Below are 21,778 nucleotides of genomic sequence, written 5' to 3' on the forward strand. Positions count from 1 at the left end.
TATATGGGAACACAAAAAGCGAACCATTTACAGTAATCTATTCTCTCCTGTATGCCAGGCCACATGTTGTATTACTGATGACCTGTTTCATTTGTGATTACAGACTGATTGTTAGTTGAACTGTTGAGCAATGAGAGATTACATGTATGGAGTAGAGATGAACTATAATGGGAGAAATAGCTTTATGCTGTAATGGAAATAATTCAGTTTTGTTTGTCAACACTTCCTCAATAGATTGTTGTGTCTTATATACTGTAGGTGGCTAAGTTTTGCATTGTGTGTGAAAGCAATGAGAAATGACTAACTGTTCAGCTGAAAATGTTGCTTTTGTGCTCATGTATGTTATTGTTGTGCGCATGTGACCTTTAATTTCATACAAATTGTTGAAGAAATGGCTAAAAACTGGAACTTCCTGCCTTGCTTCTGCAAGGTTAAGTATTGCATGTTCCTGAGTAGCAGAGTTGGTGGCATTGGAAATATGCATTTATTGTGAGCAGCTTGGTGCAATGGTATGGAACATGTGCTTTTCCCTACGACCTGAATTTTCCAGAGATGTGAACTGAAATAAAGACAAATCAGTGTTATAACATTTTACTTTGATTCAGTGAGTTGTCAGATATAGCTGGACTTCCACCAGGGACCTTGGAGACTTGACACACAGACATCTTCCCAAAAATGAGAGAACGTGAACTCACTGCCATAACCCTCTGAGCGACCCCGAAAATGTTTGAATTCCAACACTCCCTCCGGGAGTGCATTTGTTGTGAGCAGCTTGGTGGTGTAATGGTATGGGATATGATCTAATCTCCATGTTTCTAATGTTGTTGTACTTTGTAAACGTGTGTTTCTTGTGAGTGTCTTGGTGGTGTAATGGTATTGAACATGAGCAGAAGGTCGCTGGTTGAAATCTCCACGCGACTGATGAGTGCCCCGGTGGCGCAATGGTAAAAGACATGGGGTCTGGTTCCCGGGAGACAACAGCACCACCTGCTGGTGGATGTGTTTCCATCTGCCACTCCCTTCCTACAGTTTCCTCTTTCAACAAGTCAACAGAAACACTTCCTGAATCGACAGTTAGATCGTCATCTCTTCTGTCTTCAGTCAAGCTCCTGACTTTGTTCTTGAAAGCTCATCACCTCAAGACCAGAGAAACCAGTAGACTTCTATAACACCAGTTTAATGGAGACCAGCCTACGAGAACCAGGGTACATCAAACAGGCACGTTTCTGTTTTTATGTGGAGTTTTGGTATTTAAGCTGAGCAGAGATACTCAATACTGTGTGATGGATTCAGATTCTTTACCTTCATCCGGAAGTGTGCACTAGTACCTATTGTTTATGACTGGATGTAAAAAAACTGGTACATTTCTAATTTTATTTGGACCTTTTGTGATTGTTTTGCTGATTTGATACATACCTTTGTAGCCTTGATTTTTACATTTGGTGGTTTTAGTTTTGGGGTATGTTTTGTCTTTCTTATTAATTCATTTGACCTAGATTATAGTTTTTATCTCCCTGTGTTTCTATAGTCCATTACGGTTTTAATTATTTATTCTCTCTGTGAAGCACATTGTGTTAAAGTGCGTATGAAGTGTGCTTGATAGTCTTGAAAGTCTGATTGATAGATTGATACTTTATTGTAAATGTTGTCGTGTACATGAGGAGAATACCACACAGTCAGCCCTGCAATTCTCTGAAGTCACGTGTCGCAACAGGAAACCCCCCACCCCCTCACCATTTCCTCCTAGGCCTGTCCTACGTTCAGAGAAACTTCATAGTTGAGGCTGATGGAACTGAGTTTACTGGGTCAGATAAAAATATGTATATGAGAGAGAGAGGCGCTAGAATTACATATTTTCTATGTGGGCACGTACGCACGCACGCACGCACGCACACACACAGAGGCCTGTTGTAGCTGCAAATGACGTCTGATGTACCTGGTGGTGTGGCTCAATCCAGGTGTGAAATACTGCTGGCGTAAAGCCAAGGTAGAGCAGATTATGAGCTTGATTGACTTACACATTGAATGAAATGAAAATAATTTAACCATGACAGCGAGAGAGAGGGTCAAGAGTGTGTGTGTGTGTGTGTGTGTGTGTGTGTGTGTGAATTTCTCACTCACCCCTGACCCAGTTGTCTCTAGACCACTGTAGCGTCCCCCCAGTTGTTGCTACACACAGACCCCCAGACCCCACTGAGGTACACCTCCACCCTGCTGTTCGGTTTAGACCTGCCGCCCTGCAGACACAATGAACCTGGACACACACACACACACACACACACACGATGATGATGTGCCTGGTGACAAGGGTGAGGGGTTACTTCTGGACAGAGCTTTTTACTGTTCAATCAGTCCCACTCTCCAAAGTCTGACTGATTTGCATGTGAAATAAGTTTGCATACAGGTCAATGTCAGCTGCTTTCCATTGCCTGAATGTGTAGGGGAGCGTGCACAAGCGAATAGAGAACACACAGGTGTCTGGGGGAAGGGCTACTTCATCTCAAGCATTTGATTTGTTTCACAGTGCAATAGTGCTACAGATAGTAATGTATTATCATTTCCTGTTTGTCTGAAAAGGTCCATATATTTCCTGACTGACCTGGCTCTGCTAGATTTAACTCAATTCTCTGTAAACATTGAATTTTGTACGTCTCCATATTTAAGTACAAACAGGCATCAGGCATGTATTTTAAACCAAAATGTTTATCAAAAAAGTTAATTACTTTGATTGTCTTTCACCCTGGGATGAGATATGATGAATACAACGGTCTCCACAGTATTTCTAATCTAATGTTTTGAGTGCCAGGTTGAATCAAACCTGCATAACATTCTGACTTACCAGATGGAAAATGTCTACATCACACATGTTCACCTCTGTACTTTTTTTTAAATGAGGACAGTTCCTCAGATCCATTTGTGTAACAACCAGTGTTGGGGAAGCTACTCTGAAACATGATAGTTGTTGCCATGTGATTGTCAGTGATTTCATCCAGGATGCTCTTACTCACATCTAGGCAAGTTGTATCAACAAAGGAGAGTGTCTGAACACGTACGAATACCAACTGGAGGTGGTGCATCAGAACTAGAAAAACTAGTTCGTCCAGGGGAGAGCTGCATCAGTGAGGAGCCAGACAGAGAGCAGAGCTGAGCACTGAGGTGGGAGACAGATCACAACCGTAAGTTGATGTTTTTCATTGTTTTTCACCGTCTAATATGATTAGGATGAACTCACATGCCTTTGTGTCGCGTCACAGAATGATGGAACCCTAAAATAGTACGCTAGCCAACTGGATGTGACCAGCCTGTTAAGGAAGCCTCAACCTCATTTTGTCCAGCTGACTGTGATCCAGTAGGTTCAACTACATGAGGCCCTAGATAATAATAGATAATAATGACTGTGTCTAGACTAGTCAACAGTCTTTACACAGGTCACTATTGACCAACCAGCAGAGCTGTAAGACTGACAGACAGACTGTGTGAGTGTTGAATACACTCCTCTATGAAGAGTCAATCAGTTGGTTTACTGTATGTTTTGTTTTTTTATGTAAAGATTGGCTTGTGTAATCAAAGTTAACTTTCATCTTTGATTTAATTTGACATTTATTCAACCTGTAAGTGAAGATGCAACTTATATTTTACAATTACCACATTTTAGTTGAACTACCTTCCTCATTCTCTGAACAGTTGGCAACAGGAATGAACAGACTCAGTCCAACTGGAGCTACGCTGATGTGGGTGAAACAATCTGCCTTCTTATCTTACAGGGAAATCAAACCACAGGGAGAGAGAGTTCTGTTCTGTTTTGCTGCTGTATATCGCTGCTGTATATCGCTTTTGCAATATATATATATATATATATATATATATATATATGAGAGAGAGGGGCTAGAATTACAGAATTACATATTTTCTATGTGGACACACACACACACACACACATGCAAGGTAGGAAGGTAGTTTTGGTGCCTAATGGAGCATAAGGTACTTGCCCTGTTTACCCCTCAACACTGTATATACAGGAAAACAGAGCCACACCTGTCCAGTGTTCTCAGATCAACACAAAGGAGTCAGGGTGAGTGGTTGTTTCTGGACAAACTGGTTCATCAGGAAGGGGAGTGTCTGAACACGTATGAACTGAACATAAGCTGACAGAAGTAGGAGGTGCATCAGTAGACAAACAAGTTAATTCAAGGATGAAGAATGTCAGACAGACAGACAGACAGACACACAGATAGACAGACAGACAGACAGACAGACAGACAGACAGAGACATTGTTTGCCCTTGTTGGCTTCAGGAGAGAGAGATACTGTGTATCCAGTATCAGCAGGCGTTCATGTCCCTTTCCTCCCTCTGTTGAGCCCCAGACTGTAGTTTCTAAAGTTTCTCACTTCACTGGTTTTGAACTTTGTTCTCCTTTAACGTGCTGCGTGTGTTCATTGGGTTTATAGCAGGAGGTTCTTTGAGGAGAGGAGAGAGAGGAGGGGACCACTGCCTCTAGAATGAGTCTCTCTGGGGAGAGAGAGGAGGGGACCACTGCCTCTAGAATGAGTCTCTCTGGGGAGAGAGAAGAGGGGACCACTGCCTCTAGAATGAGTCTCTCTGGGGAGAGAGAGGAGGGGACCACTGCCTCTAGAATGAGTCTCTCTGGGGAGAGAGAGGAGGGGACCACTGCCTCTAGAATGAGTCTCTCTGGGGAGAGAGAAGAGGGGACCACTGCCTCTAGAATGAGTCTCTCTGGGGAGAGAGAGGAGGGGACCACTGCCTCTAGAATGAGTCTCTCTGGGGAGAGAGAGGAGGGGACCACTGCCTCTAGAATGAGTCTCTCTGAGGAGGTTGAAGACATGGGGTAAGAGAAGAGTCTCTGGAGGGCATTTACCATGACGATGATGATACTGATGATGATGATGGATACATCATTCATAACCAGATTAATGTTAGACACAGGAATGTAGATATACTGTAGTTCAATGCATACTGTAGCAACAGACAGTGTTACAACACTCCCTAGAAGGCGTGTCCATGGAGGAGGAGAGCAGATCCTGGAGGGAGATGACCACTAAAAACCTAAAAGCTACTGACCATACAGATATATTAATTTGGACTGGTTACACCGTCCCCACTCTCCTCCTCCCAGCGCACCCCAACCCTCCATGGTGATGGGGATCCCCTGAATTAAACAAAGACAGGTTCATTAACACTCTGTCCTTCACAATGCCACCCTCCTGTGGAACTGGCTCTAGAAGCTCAGCTCATATGGCACATTTAAAAACACAACTCCACCTTGTAATGCAGGGTCCAGCAGGAGAGACCAGCCTCACCTCTACCAAGCTGTGTGTCCATGAAGACTGACGACTCTATGAACCATCCAATACACTTCGGAGAAAGACCTCCTCATTCTGGTCAACGGTTAGTTTGAGGTTTAATCCTAGTAGTCAATATCCTGACGACACACAGACTCACACTCATATGAACACTATCTTCCATTATCTTCTGTTAAACATGTGAGAATGTTGGTGTTTTTGTGTTTGACAGGATCCAGCAGGAGAGACCAGCCTCACCTGTTCCCAGCTGTGTGTCTATGAAGAGTGACTGGTCTATGGGACAACCAATAAACTTCAGACAGGGAACCGTCACTACTAAACAAGGGTAGGTGTATCATGGGGGATGTGATGAACTAACTGCCAGACTACGCCACCTGTTTGTTTCATGAGGTCCTCGGAGGAAACTATAATGAACTCAGGTTCTACTATCAAGGAGGGAGCATGGGAATAAGAAACACAATGCAACAATGATTTATTGTACAGCTTTTAATCACATCATCTTCAGCTATAGGAGTTCAGCACATATTGATCATTAAAGGCAGAATTTCAAATGTTAGACATAGGAATGTAGATATACTTTAGTTCGATGCAAACTGTAGCAACAGACAATGTTACAACACTCACTAGAAGGCGTGTCCATGGAGGAGGAGAGCAGATCCTGGAGGGAGATGGCCACTAAAAATCTAAAAGCTACTGACAATACAGATACAGTGCATTCGGAAAGTATTCAGACCCCTTCACTTTTTCCACATTTTGTTATGTTACAGCCTTATTCTAAAATGGATTCAATTAATTTGTTTCCTCATCAATCTACACACAATACCCCATAATGACAAATACAATACAAGTTTTTAGAAATGTTTGCTAATTTATTAAAAATAAAAAACTGAAATGTCACATTTACATAAGTATTCAGACCCTTTGCTATGACACTCGAAATTGAGCTCAGGTGCATCCTGTTTCCATCGATCATCCTTGAGATGTTTCTACGACTTGACTGGAGTCCACCTGTGGTAAATTCAATTGATTGGACATGATTTGGAACAGCACACACCTGTCTACATAGGGTCATTTTACATTTACATTTATGGCATTTAGCAGATGCCTTTATCCAAAGCGACTTACAGCAAATACATCTGTTTAAGTAAGTGAATCATCTATCCATCAGTCATCATAAGATGAAGAAATCAATGCTCAGACTAGGGTTAGGGTTACGGTTAGGGTTAGGGGTTAGGGCCATAGGCAGTCACAATGCTAGAAGAAGATTTATTTATTTTTTTAACAGGAGAAAAAAGGTCCCACAGTTGACAGTGCATGTCAAAGCAAAAACCAGGCCATGAGGTTGAAGGAATTGTCCGTTGACCTCCGAGATAGGATTGTGTCGAGGCACAGATCTGGGGAAGGGTACAAAAAAAATATTATTATGATTTAAAAGCTATTCACAATACAGTTATATTAATTTGGGCTGGCCACACCGTCCCCACTCTCCTCCTCCCAGCGCACCCCAACCCTCCATGGTGATGGGGATCCCCTGAATTAAACAAAGACAGGTTCATTAACACTCTGTCCTTCACAATGCCACCCTCCTGTGGAACTGGCTCTAGAAGCTCAGCCCATATGGCACATTTAAAAACACAACTCCACCTTGTAATGCAGGGTCCCGCAGGAGAGACCAGCCTCACCTGTACCAAGCTGTGTGTCCATGAAGACTGACCGGTCTATGGAACATCCAATACACATCGGAGAAAGACCTCCTCATTCTGGTCAACGGTTAGTTTGAGGTTTAATCCTAGTAGTCAATATCCTGACGACACACAGACTCACACTCATATGAACACTATCTTCCATTATCTTCTGTTAAACATGTGAGAATGTTGGTGTTTTTGTGTTTGACAGGATCCAGCAGGAGAGACCAGCCTCACCTGTTCCCAGCTGTGTGTCTATGAAGAGTGACTGGTCTATGGGACAACCAATAAACTTCAGACAGGGAACCGTCACTACTAAACAAGGGTAGGTGTATCATGGGGGATGTGATGAACTAACTGCCAGACTACGCCACCTGTTTGTTTCATGAGGTCCTCGGAGGAAACTATAATGAACTCAGGTTCTACTATCAAGGAGGGAGCATGGGAATAAGAAACACAATGCAACAATGATTTATTGTACAGCTTTTAATCACATCATCTTCAGCTATAGGAGTTCAGCACATATTGATCATTAAAGGCAGAATTTCAAATGTTAGACATAGGAATGTAGATATACTTTAGTTCGATGCAAACTGTAGCAACAGACAATGTTACAACACTCACTAGAAGGCGTGTCCATGGAGGAGGAGAGCAGATCCTGGAGGGAGATGGCCACTAAAAATCTAAAAGCTACTGACAATACAGATACAGTGCATTCGGAAAGTATTCAGACCCCTTCACTTTTTCCACATTTTGTTATGTTACAGCCTTATTCTAAAATGGATTCAATTAATTTGTTTCCTCATCAATCTACACACAATACCCCATAATGACAAATACAATACAAGTTTTTAGAAATGTTTGCTAATTTATTAAAAATAAAAAACTGAAATGTCACATTTACATAAGTATTCAGACCCTTTGCTATGACACTCGAAATTGAGCTCAGGTGCATCCTGTTTCCATCGATCATCCTTGAGATGTTTCTACGACTTGACTGGAGTCCACCTGTGGTAAATTCAATTGATTGGACATGATTTGGAACAGCACACACCTGTCTACATAGGGTCATTTTACATTTACATTTATGGCATTTAGCAGATGCCTTTATCCAAAGCGACTTACAGCAAATACATCTGTTTAAGTAAGTGAATCATCTATCCATCAGTCATCATAAGATGAAGAAATCAATGCTCAGACTAGGGTTAGGGTTACGGTTAGGGTTAGGGGTTAGGGCCATAGGCAGTCACAATGCTAGAAGAAGATTTATTTATTTTTTTAACAGGAGAAAAAAGGTCCCACAGTTGACAGTGCATGTCAAAGCAAAAACCAGGCCATGAGGTTGAAGGAATTGTCCGTTGACCTCCGAGATAGGATTGTGTCGAGGCACAGATCTGGGGAAGGGTACAAAAAAAATATTATTATGATTTAAAAGCTATTCACAATACAGTTATATTAATTTGGGCTGGCCACACCATCCCCACTCTCCTCCTCCCAGCGCACCCCAACCCTCCATGGTGATGGGGATCCCCTGAATTAAACAAAGACAGGTTCATTAACACTCTGTCCTTCACAATGCCACCCTCCTGTGGAACTGGCTCTAGAAGCTCAGCCCATATGGCACATTTAAAAACACAACTCCACCTTGTAATGCAGGGTCCCGCAGGAGAGACCAGCCTCACCTGTACCAAGCTGTGTGTCCATGAAGACTGACCGGTCTATGGAACATCCAATACACATCGGAGAAAGACCTCCTCATTCTGGTCAACGGTTAGTTTGAGGTTTAATCCTAGTAGTCAATATCCTGACGACACACAGACTCACACTCATATGAACACTATCTTCCATTATCTTCTGTTAAACATGTGAGAATGTTGGTGTTTTTGTGTTTGACAGGATCCAGCAGGAGAGACCAGCCTCACCTGTTCCCAGCTGTGTGTCTATGAAGAGTGACTGGTCTATGGGACAACCAATAAACTTCAGACAGGGAACCGTCACTACTAAACAAGGGTAGGTGTATCATGGGGGATGTGATGAACTAACTGCCAGACTACGCCACCTGTTTGTTTCATGAGGTCCTCGGAGGAAACTATAATGAACTCAGGTTCTACTATCAAGGAGGGAGCATGGGAATAAGAAACACAATGCAACAATGATTTATTGTACAGCTTTTAATCACATCATCTTCAGCTATAGGAGTTCAGCACATATTGATCATTAAAGGCAGAATTTCAAATGTTAGACATAGGAATGTAGATATACTTTAGTTCGATGCAAACTGTAGCAACAGACAATGTTACAACACTCACTAGAAGGCGTGTCCATGGAGGAGGAGAGCAGATCCTGGAGGGAGATGGCCACTAAAAATCTAAAAGCTACTGACAATACAGATACAGTGCATTCGGAAAGTATTCAGACCCCTTCACTTTTTCCACATTTTGTTATGTTACAGCCTTATTCTAAAATGGATTCAATTAATTTGTTTCCTCATCAATCTACACACAATACCCCATAATGACAAATACAATACAAGTTTTTAGAAATGTTTGCTAATTTATTAAAAATAAAAAACTGAAATGTCACATTTACATAAGTATTCAGACCCTTTGCTATGACACTCGAAATTGAGCTCAGGTGCATCCTGTTTCCATCGATCATCCTTGAGATGTTTCTACGACTTGACTGGAGTCCACCTGTGGTAAATTCAATTGATTGGACATGATTTGGAACAGCACACACCTGTCTACATAGGGTCATTTTACATTTACATTTATGGCATTTAGCAGATGCCTTTATCCAAAGCGACTTACAGCAAATACATCTGTTTAAGTAAGTGAATCATCTATCCATCAGTCATCATAAGATGAAGAAATCAATGCTCAGACTAGGGTTAGGGTTACGGTTAGGGTTAGGGGTTAGGGCCATAGGCAGTCACAATGCTAGAAGAAGATTTATTTATTTTTTTAACAGGAGAAAAAAGGTCCCACAGTTGACAGTGCATGTCAAAGCAAAAACCAGGCCATGAGGTTGAAGGAATTGTCCGTTGACCTCCGAGATAGGATTGTGTCGAGGCACAGATCTGGGGAAGGGTACAAAAAAAATATTATTATGATTTAAAAGCTATTCACAATACAGTTATATTAATTTGGGCTGGCCACACCATCCCCACTCTCCTCCTCCCAGCGCACCCCAACCCTCCATGGTGATGGGGATCCCCTGAATTAAACAAAGACAGGTTCATTAACACTCTGTCCTTCACAATGCCACCCTCCTGTGGAACTGGCTCTAGAAGCTCAGCCCATATGGCACATTTAAAAACACAACTCCACCTTGTAATGCAGGGTCCCGCAGGAGAGACCAGCCTCACCTGTACCAAGCTGTGTGTCCATGAAGACTGACCGGTCTATGGAACATCCAATACACATCGGAGAAAGACCTCCTCATTCTGGTCAACGGTTAGTTTGAGGTTTAATCCTAGTAGTCAATATCCTGACGACACACAGACTCACACTCATATGAACACTATCTTCCATTATCTTCTGTTAAACATGTGAGAATGTTGGTGTTTTTGTGTTTGACAGGATCCAGCAGGAGAGACCAGCCTCACCTGTTCCCAGCTGTGTGTCTATGAAGAGTGACTGGTCTATGGGACAACCAATAAACTTCAGACAGGGAACCGTCACTACTAAACAAGGGTAGGTGTATCATGGGGGATGTGATGAACTAACTGCCAGACTACGCCACCTGTTTGTTTCATGAGGTCCTCGGAGGAAACTATAATGAACTCAGGTTCTACTATCAAGGAGGGAGCATGGGAATAAGAAACACAATGCAACAATCATTTATTGTACAGCTTTTAATCACATCATCTTCAGCTATAGGAGTTCAGCACATATTGATCATTAAAGGCAGAATTTCAAATGTTAGACATAGGAATGTAGATATACTTTAGTTCGATGCAAACTGTAGCAACAGACAGTGTTACAACACTCACTAGAAGGCTTGTCCATGGAGTAGGAGAGCAGATCCTGGAGGGAGGTGGCCACTAAAAACCTAAAAGCTACTGACAATACAGATATATTAATTTGGACTGACTAAACCGTCCACCAATGTTAGTTTATTGTAATATTCATCTGACCCAGGAACTATGTTTAGCGGTATACACTCTGAATTTATTGTATTTGGGGAACTGGGCCTCATTCACACTTCTCTGGATAAAGACATCTGCTTATTTCTTGTTTAACCCAGAATCCCCAGTGACCAGGTGGAGAGACCAGAGTCAGAGATTCCCAGTGGTCAGTCTGTCCAGAGTCAAAGTGAACTGGCCTCCATATTCAGGGTGAGCTAAATAGAAAGTATGACATTGAAGATGGCTAACTCATCCCCATACAAAAGTTATTTTTTTGTTTCAATTGCTTGGCAAAGTCAAGTGTTTTTTTTATTTCGTCTCTCTACTGTGTGTAAAGGTTTACCCATTATTGTCTTTCACTCCACTTTATTTTTCTAAATGTTTCAGTTGCTTGAAGACAATGTCATCACTTTACTGAGAAATGAGCTGAAGAGGTTCAAGAGGCTTATTTCTCAAGACTACCCAGAGTGCTTTGAGAGTCAGGGGGAGGAAGAGGAAGTGGTGGATGATGAAGAAGAAGAGAAGCAGGACAGCAGTGCCAGAGAAGGGGCTCTAAAGATCACACTGCACGTCCTGAGGAACATGAACCAGAAGGAGCTCGCTGACACACTGGAGAAACGTAAGAGACCTCATGTGTTTTCACAGAGAAGTGTTACTGGCCTGAAATATTATTGAAATACAAACACCACTAACTGCAATTATGATGTATATCCCTATTTGGTCACTCTTTATATGATGTTGCCTCTAACTTAGTGTCTCTGTAATTACTCCAGTAACAAGATTGGTTGTTTCTGTATAATTGCATAGTAATGGGTTTGGACAGTTTCCTATAACACAGATGGAATAAGGACTGTTCTTTCCTACACCTGTAGTAATATATCATTCAACTACACTACATAATATGTAATTAATTACTATATAATTAATTAATAATTAATTACTATATAACAACTTGTTAATTAATACACCATGTGGTCCTCTGTGGCTCAGTCGGTAGAGCATGGCTTTAACAATGCTTAGGTTGTGGGTTTGATTCCTGCTGGGACCATATATACTGAAATGTATGCACTCACTGCAATGCAAGTCACTTTGGACAAAAGTGTCAGCTAAATGGCATATATATATATATATATATATATATATATATAAATATTTACAGTTACTGCAGATATTGTCTCAACTTAATGTAAAGTGTGTCAGGAATATTTTGTGAATTGTTTTGTCATTCAGATGAGCTTGCTGTGGTGTGCCAACATGAACTCAAGTCCAACCTGAAGAAGACGTTTCAGTGTGTGTTTGAGGGAATAGCTGAGCAAGGCAACGCAACACTTCTCGATAAGGTCTACACAGAGGTCTACATCACAGAGGGTGGAAGTGGAGAGGTCAATAACGAACATGAGGTCAGACAGATTGAGACAGCATCCAGGAGACCAGCAACACAGAAGACACCAATCAAATGCAACGACATCTTCAAGCCTTTACCTGGACAAGACAAACCAATGAGAAATGTGCTGACAAAGGGAGTCGCTGGCATCGGAAAAACAGTCTCTACTCAGAAGTTCATTACGGACTGGGCTGAAGGAAAAGCCAATCAGGATGTCCAGTTCATATTTCCACTTCCTTTTCGGGAGCTGAATTTAATGAAAGAGAAGAAATGCAGTTTGAATGAACTTCTTGGTCATTTCTTCGTTGAAATAAAAGAATCAGGAATCTCCAACTTTGACAAGTATAAAGTTCTGTTCATCTTTGATGGTCTGGATGAGTGTCGACTTCCTCTAGACTTTAAGAACAACGAGACATGTTGTGATGCCACAGAGTCAACCTCAGTGGACGTGCTGCTGACAAACCTCATCAAGGGGAATCTGCTTCCCTCTGCTCTCCTCTGGATAACCTCCCGACCTGCAGCAGCCCATCAGATCCCTCCTAAGTGTGTTGACCAGGTGACAGAGGTACGAGGGTTCAACAACCCACAGAAGGAGGAGTACTTCAGGAAGAGAATCAGTGATGAGAACCTGGCCAGCAGAATCAACACACACATGAAGTCATCAAGGAGCCTCCACATCATGTGCCACATACCAGTGTTCTGTTGGCTCTCAGCCACTACCCTAGAGAGACTGTTGGGTGAAGCAGAGAGAGGAGAGATGCCCAAGACTCTGACACAGATGTACACACACTTCCTGGTATTTCAGACCCAACAGAGGAATGTGAAGTACCTTGGAGACCATGACAGAGATCCACACTGGGATAAAGAGCTAATTCTGTCACTGGGAAAACTGGCCTTCAATCAGCTGGAAAATGGCAATCTGATCTTCTATGAGGAAGACTTGAGAGAGTGTGGCATTGATGTCACAGAAGCCACAGTGTACTCGGGAGTGTGCACTCAGATCTTTAGAGAGGAGTGTGGGCTGCACAAAGTGTTCAGCTTTGTGCATCTGAGCATCCAGGAGTTTCTAGCTGCTTTATATGTGTTCCTCACATTCAACAACAGCAATGAGATCAAACTGAAATCCTCATCCAGGAACCGTTTGTCATCACTCAGACGCAAACCTCTTGTTGGCTTACACAAGATTGCTGTGGACAAGGCCTTACAGAGTACGAATGGACACCTGGACCTGTTCTTGCGCTTCCTTCTGGGCCTCTCACTGGAGTCCAATCAGAATCTCCTACGAGGCCTTCTGACACAGACAGGAAGCAGCTCACAGACCAATGAGGAAACAGTCAAGTATATCAAGGAGAAGATCAGGGAGAATCCCTCTCCAGAGAGGTGCATCAATCTGTTCCACTGTCTGAATGAGCTGAATGACCATTCTCTAGTGGAGGAGATCCAAAGCTACCTGAGCTCAGGACGTCTCTCAGAAGCCCAACTCTCACCTGCACAGTGGTCAGCTCTGGTCTTTGTGTTGCTGACTTCAGAAGAGGAGCTGGATGTGTTTGACCTGAAGAAATACTCCACATCAGAAGAGGGTCTTCTGAGGCTGCTGCCAGTGGTCACAGCCTCTAAAACGGCACTGTAAGTAGATGGACAAAACACTGTATTGATACTTGGGGGATGAATGGAGTATGGGATCACTTATGATTTATGGATTAAATGGAAGAAACTGAGTTATTGATCACGTGGTCAAAAGTAATTCATTAATTGATTGCATGCTTATCTTTCATGTTTTATTGACATACAAATATGCGACTTGCTCCATCATGTTCAGTCGCTTTGTGTCTCGACTCCCAATAATGAGGTAGAAAGAGCCAGTTCCAGTCGGAGAACTGAACACTGGTTGGGAGAAATCCACTCCTGACGATGACTCTGTTTTTAACGACTATCGCATTCCACTCGCAGTACCACAGATACTCACACCGCGGCTCAAATGAAGACTTTTGGTCTGACATTAAGCAAATAACATAGCTAGCATGTATAATGACATGGCTGGCTGTGTTCATGGTATGGTAGTTCTCTAGCCAGTGAGATTACAGTTGGTGCAATTGGAAGGAGCTCGCCACTCATCTCCAACTGAAAGCTCTATCCATCATTTAAGGCATGAAAAGTATGGATACATGATGATTTCACCTTTAAAAGGAAGTGAAATAGTAGAAAACATGTTGTTCTCGTGAAATATGTTAAAATACCAAAACAGCCCATGTAAGGGTTTTGGACGAAAATGTAATTATATGGTAATTAGGTGCGGCGACATGCAACTGGAAATGAGACACATCACACAGGTACATTTTTCTCTGAGTCCAGATGACTTAATGCTTGTATTTATTCCTCATTCAGGCTGAATGGATGTGACCTCACAGAGAGATGCTGTGAAGCGTTGGCCTCAGCTCTCAGCTCAGACTCCTGCCACCTGAGAGAGCTGGACCTCAGTAATAATGATCTAGGTGACGGTGGGGTGAAGCTGCTCTCTGCTGGACTGGGGAGTCCACACTGTCAACTACAGACACTGAGGTGAGGTCTGAGATTATTCTTGTTGTCAGACACACATTCCTAAGTGTCTGTTACATTATCATTCGATGGAATCAATGATACTTGCACAGAAAGGCTCAATAATTGAGACAGACAATGTACATTATCTTCCAATCAATAACTATATAATGTGTGTGTTTGTGTGCGTGTGTGTGTGTGTGTGTGGTGGCAGGGGGGGGCTGCTCTGTCTGCACTGTCTGAATAACTTTACTCTCCTCAAATCCTGACCCACCTGGCCTTAGATCAGCTCATGGGACTACACAATACTGCACTAACCCAATAGCTAGCAAATACATTATACCAGACGTAGAAATCCAGTCACTACAAATGTACCCATGGTTAATTGCTCCCCTGTTGAGAGCAACTATAACTCTCACTCATGAATTCTTCCACCACAGTGATGGTTTGGCTGCATGTATTTATTTGTATTCCTCATTCAGGCTGAATGGATGTGACCTCACAGAGAGATGCTGTGAAGCGTTGGCCTCAGCTCTCAGCTCAGACTCCTGCCACCTGAGAGAGCTGGACCTCAGTAATAATGATCTACGTGACGGGGGGGTGAAGCTGCTCTCTGCTGGACTGGGGAGTCCACACTGTCAACTACAGACACTGAGGTGAGGTCTGAGATTATTCTTGTTGTCAGACACACATTCCTAAGTGTCTGTTACATTATCATTCGATGGAATCAATGATACTTGCACAGAAAGGCTCAATAATTGAGACAGACAATGTACATTATCTTCCAATCAATAACTATATAATGTGTGTGTTTGTGTGCGTGTGCGTGTGCGTGTGCGTGTGTGTGTGTGTGGTGGCAGGGGGGGGCTGCTCTGTCTGCACTGTCTGAATAACTTTACTCTCCTCAAATCCTGACCCACCTGGCCTTAGATCAGCTCATGGGACTACACAATACTGCACTAACCCAATAGCTAGCAAATACATTATACCAGACGTAGAAATCCAGTCACTACAAATGTACCCATGGTTAATTGCTCCCCTGTTGAGAGCAACTATAACTCTCACTCATGAATTCTTCCACCACAGTGATGGTTTGGCTGCATGTATTTATTTGTATTCCTCATTCAGGCTGAATGGATGTGACCTCACAGAGAGATGCTGTGAAGCGTTGGCCTCAGCTCTCAGCTCAGACTCCTGCCACCTGAGAGAGCTGGACCTCAGTAATAATGATCTACGTGACGGGGGGGTGAAGCTGCTCTCTGCTGGACTGGGGAGTCCACACTGTCAACTACAGACACTGAGGTGAGGTCTGAGATTATTCTTGTTGTCAGACACACATTCCTAAGTGTCTGTTACATTATCATTCGATGGAATCAATGATACTTGCACAGAAAGGCTCAATAATTGAGACAGACAATGTACATTATCTTCCAATCAATAACTATATAATGTGTGTGTTTGTGTGCGTGTGCGTGTGCGTGTGCGTGTGCGTGTGTGTGTGTGTGGTGGCAGGGGGGGGCTGCTCTGTCTGCACTGTCTGAATAACTTTACTCTCCTCAAATCCTGACCCACCTGGCCTTAGATCAGCTCATGGGACTACACAATACTGCACTAACCCAATAGCTAGCAAATACATTATACCAGACGTAGAAATCCAGTCACTACAAATGTACCCATGGTTAATTGCTCCCCTGTTGAGAGCAACTATAACTCTCACTCATGAATTCTTCCACCACAGTGATGGTTTGGCTGCATGTATTTATTTGTATTCCTCATTCAGGCTGAATGGATGTGACCTCACAGAGAGATGCTGTGAAGCGTTGGCCTCAGCTCTCAGCTCAGACTCCTGCCACCTGAGAGAGCTGGACCTCAGTAATAATGATCTAGGTGACGGTGGGGTGAAGCTGCTCTCTGCTGGACTGGGGAGTCCACACTGTCAACTACAGACACTGAGGTGAGGTCTGAGATTATTCTTGTTGTCAGACACACATTCCTAAGTGTCTGTTACATTATCATTCGATGGAATCAATGATACTTGCACAGAAAGGCTCAATAATTGAGACAGACAATGTACATTATCTTCCAATCAATAACTATATAATGTGTGTGTTTGTGTGCGTGTGTGTGTGTGTGTGTGGTGGCAGGGGGGGGCTGCTCTGTCTGCACTGTCTGAATAACTTTACTCTCCTCAAATCCTGACCCACCTGGCCTTAGATCAGCTCATGGGACTACACAATACTGCACTAACCCAATAGCTAGCAAATACATTATACCAGACGTAGAAATCCAGTCACTACAAATGTACCCATGGTTAATTGCTCCCCTGTTGAGAGCAACTATAACTCTCACTCATGAATTCTTCCACCACAGTGATGGTTTGGCTGCATGTATTTATTTGTATTCCTCATTCAGGCTGAATGGATGTGACCTCACAGAGAGATGCTGTGAAGCGTTGGCCTCAGCTCTCAGCTCAGACTCCTGCCACCTGAGAGAGCTGGACCTCAGTAATAATGATCTAGGTGACGGTGGGGTGAAGCTGCTCTCTGCTGGACTGGGGAGTCCACACTGTCAACTACAGACACTGAGGTGAGGTCTGAGATTATTCTTGTTGTCAGACACACATTCCTAAGTGTCTGTTACATTATCATTCGATGGAATCAATGATACTTGCACAGAAAGGCTCAATAATTGAGACAGACAATGTACATTATCTTCCAATCAATAACTATATAATGTGTGTGTTTGTGTGCGTGTGCGTGTGCGTGTGTGGTGGCAGGGGGGGGCTGCTCTGTCTGCACTGTCTGAATAACTTTACTCTCCTCAAATCCTGACCCACCTGGCCTTAGATCAGCTCATGGGACTACACAATACTGCACTAACCCAATAGCTAGCAAATACATTATACCAGACGTAGAAATCCAGTCACTACAAATGTACCCATGGTTAATTGCTCCCCTGTTGAGAGCAACTATGACTCTCACTCATGAATTCTTCCACCACAGTGATGGTTTGGCTGCATGTATTTATTTGTATTCCTCATTCAGGCTGAATGGATGTGACCTCACAGAGAGATGCTGTGAAGCGTTGGCCTCAGCTCTCAGCTCAGACTCCTGCCACCTGAGAGAGCTGGACCTCAGTAATAATGATCTACGTGACGGGGGGGTGAAGCTGCTCTCTGCTGGACTGGGGAGTCCACACTGTCAACTACAGACACTGAGGTGAGGTCTGTTGGGGTGCAGAAGCATGAGTATCTAGGTCCATTATAACACACTAGTTTGAATGTTCTTTACTTAAATACAATGTGTCTAGTCTTTCAACTGACAAATGAAGAGGATTTAAAGTATCAGATGGAGTGACACTATTTTCCCAGGTTGTCAGGCTGTGGAGTCCCAGAGGAAGGCTGTGTTTCTCTGGCTTCAGCTCTGAGGTCTAAGCCCTCCCTCCTGAGAGAGCTGGACCTCAGCTACAATCACCCAGAAGACTCAGGACTGGCGCTGCTCTCTGCTGTACAGAAAGATCCACTCTGTAAACTACAGACACTCAGGTAAAGGCTGAATATGTGGCTGGACGTATCAATGACATTAATGCACAGTATCTATTTTCCACATGATTGTGAGTGTGTCATTCAACCACTGTGGGTTCTTCTGTGGTTGATATAGTGTGGACCATGGTGGAGAGTGCAGGCTCAAACCTGGGATGATCAAATGTAAGTCACCAACGCTGTAGAGAATAAGACTGTGATATTACTCAAGAACCAGGGTACAGCAGAGTTCAAACAGAGCACCAGTATTGTATGTTACATCTTAACGGTCCCTCCTAAAGACCTCTTCACCCCCACTACCCCCCTGTACAACTTTCTCTCCTGTTGATAAATAAATACAGATCTTCTTCGAGCATTGTGACTGCCTATGGCCCCTGGTCTGAGCATTGTGACTGCCTATGGTCCCTGGTCTGAGCATTGATTACTTTATCTTATGATGACTGATGGATAGATGATTCACTTACTTAAACAAATTAGTAAATGTGTATTAGTTGTATCCCTTGTAAAACATTTTAAATTAATAAGTAATATTTTGTGAAAAAAAGAATGTTACCATAACAAGATCACATTGTAATTTATTCAATTGTATTGATTTGATGATTATTTTTGCCCTCTCAATCAGATGCCTGTGAGCTCACACTGGACCCAAACACAGCACACAGACTCCTCTCTCTGTCTGAGGAGAACAAAAAGGTGACACGGAGGAGAGAGAAGCAGCCGTATCCTGATCACCCAGAGAGATTTGACTACTGGAAACCGGTGCTGTGTAGAGAGGGTCTGACTGGGTGCTGTTACTGGGAGGTAGAGAGGAGTGGGGGAGGGGCTGGTATAGGAGTGACATATAAAGGAATCAGCAGGAGAGGAGGCGGTTATGACTGTGGGTTGGGATGCAAGTCCTGGAGGCTGTTCTGCTCTGATGACAGATACTCCGTCTGGCACAATAATAAGAGGACTGACATACCTGTCCCCTCCTCTGGCTCCCACAGAGTAGGAGTGTATCTGGACTGGCCGGCCGGCACTCTGTCCTTCTACAGCGTCTCCTCTGACACACAGACCCTCCTGCACACATTCCACTCCACATTCACTGAGCCCCTCTACCCAGGGTTTAGGCTTTGGGGCTTGGACTGTTCAGTGACCCTGTGTAAACTAGTCTCAGGGAGATCACACAGAACACCAAAGGCTCAAAGATGATGGATCATAACATGATGTCATGATGGAGTTTTACAATCACATCAAGCTTCATACACTCAAACTCAAAGGTTGTGATTTTCCACTAAGGTCAAGCCTACACACATGCAGTTGGATAGTGGTGTGTTTTCACTGAGAAGTTGGATGTACAGATGTTCCCTCTCCCCTGGGTGTAGTGTGTAGTGTACAGTGTGTAGTGTCAGTGTAGCTCTTGTGATGAGTAGCCCTGCCTGAGACCTGTCAGCCCAAATGTCTTCCTCGGACCACAAGGATGTCCTCTTGGTTTAATGGTAGAATCTTGGGTCGTCCAGGGGAGAGGTCCCCAGTTTGAGCCCTGCTGGTTCCATCAGTCCCACTCTGACCACTAGAGGGAAGCAGTGTATGTACATCAGAGTGAGTCTCATTGGATATTTGAGCTATGATGCTGTATTACGTAGCGATGTGTCCTCTCTGTGTGTAGTGTCAGTCCCACTTTGACCACTAGAGGGCAGCAGTACAGGTCCTGTGAGATGGAGGAGTCTGACTGGAAAGTCTTCAGGACTGTCGGTGGAGGTTTATACTGCTGCCTCAGATCCCATCTACAGCCGTTGATGAGAACCAGGTGGTTATTTGTTCATTGTGAACTGTGTGAAAAAGTGCAACAAAGTAGAAGTGTGGGATTTTTCTGTATATTCTTTTATTACTTTTTATTTTTATTTCTGGAAATGCAACTGATAGTGAAACAATCCAGATGAATGATTAGATGATCAAATCAGACTGATGATGATCTCTGAGAATAACACAGGAGAAAGTGTATGAATATAAGGGTTGGTTAGATTGGGTGTTTGAGTTGTGATGCTGGATTACGTTGCTGTGTGTAAGATAGCAGGGAGTGGATGTGAAGACAGCTCTCCTTCTCTGTCAGTACAACATGGACATGTTCTGAAATGTGTGTGTGTGTGTGTGTGTGGTCAGAGAGGATGAGGGGAGACACATTTAACTGTGTAATTGTATTGATAATTTCCTGTACTTGTAACATTCCAGCCTCTGTTGTTTTATATTGATTGTTACATTCCTTTACAGTTCAGTCTTCTTCTCGTTGGTCCTGTCGGCCATCATGCTTTATGTTAACATGTATAGTTTATTTCCCTCTTCTATTCTCCCGTGGACCAACCACAACTCACAAACCTCATTTCCCCCCCAAGTGCCTCTGTGTTTTGGTAGTAATGACAGTAACTCACCTTCTGCCTCCTCCTTCTCATTCTGATGAAGGCAGCACTAGTCTACTAGCCTGAACTAACCCTGGAGTCAAGGTCCTTCATTTACTACAATGATGATGATGATGATGATGATGATGTCCATATAAACAAAGTATTTGTGAAACAAAGAGCTGTGTGACCTCATGATGACTCTCCACATGTCAGAGGCATGTCTTGTTTGCATGTACACCAGAAATAATACCAAATATACCATAATGGACCAAAATTACCATGTGAAAAGATATAATGTGTAAATAAAGAAAATAACCTTATGGATGAAATTGATTACGTTTATTTATTTTTGCCATCAATCCTCACACAATGCCCCATAATGACAAAGCGAAAACACATTTTTAAACATTTTGAAATACAGAAATACCTCATGTACATAAGTAGTCAGACCCTTTGCTATGACACTCATATGGCTTTGTGGGTAGTCAGCCATCTTGTTGTTTCCGACCTATTCAGATGAATCCGATCTTCTGCAACAATCACCAGGATAGAAACAGTTAGCAGATCTAGCTCTAACATTGAGTCACCTGATCAGCCAGAGAAGGATGGGTCCCCCTAGAGTCTGGTTCCTCTTAAGGTTTCTTCCTCTGAAGGAGTTTTTTCCTTGGCTTACTCCTGGCGATCTATGATTTGGTGTGAGATCATATTGTTTCCATTGTTTAGTATTATTTTATTGTGAAGCACTTTGTGACATTTGTCTGTGTAAAAATCACTACACAAATAAACTTCATTGATTGATCAAAA

The 21,778-nt window shown here is 43.0% G+C and overlaps 1 protein-coding gene across 3 annotated transcripts; it reads left to right on the forward strand.

The window, feature by feature from the left end:
• Positions 1-1,085: 1,085 nt before the first annotated feature.
• LOC310821085 (uncharacterized protein) lies at positions 1,086-21,778 on the forward strand. 3 transcript variants are annotated; one of them, XM_083692955.1, is made up of 24 exons: positions 1,086-1,218; positions 3,015-3,176; positions 3,685-3,731; positions 4,450-4,847; positions 5,294-5,407; positions 5,534-5,647; positions 6,979-7,092; positions 7,219-7,332; positions 8,664-8,777; positions 8,904-9,017; positions 10,349-10,462; positions 10,589-10,702; positions 11,256-11,346; positions 11,524-11,755; positions 12,367-14,146; positions 14,906-15,079; positions 15,538-15,711; positions 16,184-16,357; positions 16,836-17,009; positions 17,468-17,641; positions 18,100-18,273; positions 18,426-18,599; positions 18,715-18,761; positions 19,219-21,778. In XM_083692955.1, the coding sequence occupies exons 4-24, from the start codon at positions 4,501-4,503 to the stop codon at positions 19,785-19,787; spliced, it is 5,196 nt and encodes a 1,731-aa protein (XP_083549081.1). In that variant the 5' UTR covers positions 1,086-1,218; positions 3,015-3,176; positions 3,685-3,731; positions 4,450-4,500; the 3' UTR covers positions 19,788-21,778. The 3 variants fall into 3 exon arrangements, with proteins under 3 accessions (XP_083549081.1, XP_083549082.1, XP_083549080.1); XM_083692956.1 differs by lacking the exon at positions 3,685-3,731; XM_083692954.1 differs by having other exon boundaries at positions 1,188-1,205; positions 3,685-4,847.

The sequence above is a fragment of the Argentina silus genome (assembly GCF_951799395.1).
Source record: "Argentina silus genome assembly, chromosome: 21".
Lineage (NCBI taxonomy): Eukaryota > Metazoa > Chordata > Actinopteri > Argentiniformes > Argentinidae > Argentina > Argentina silus.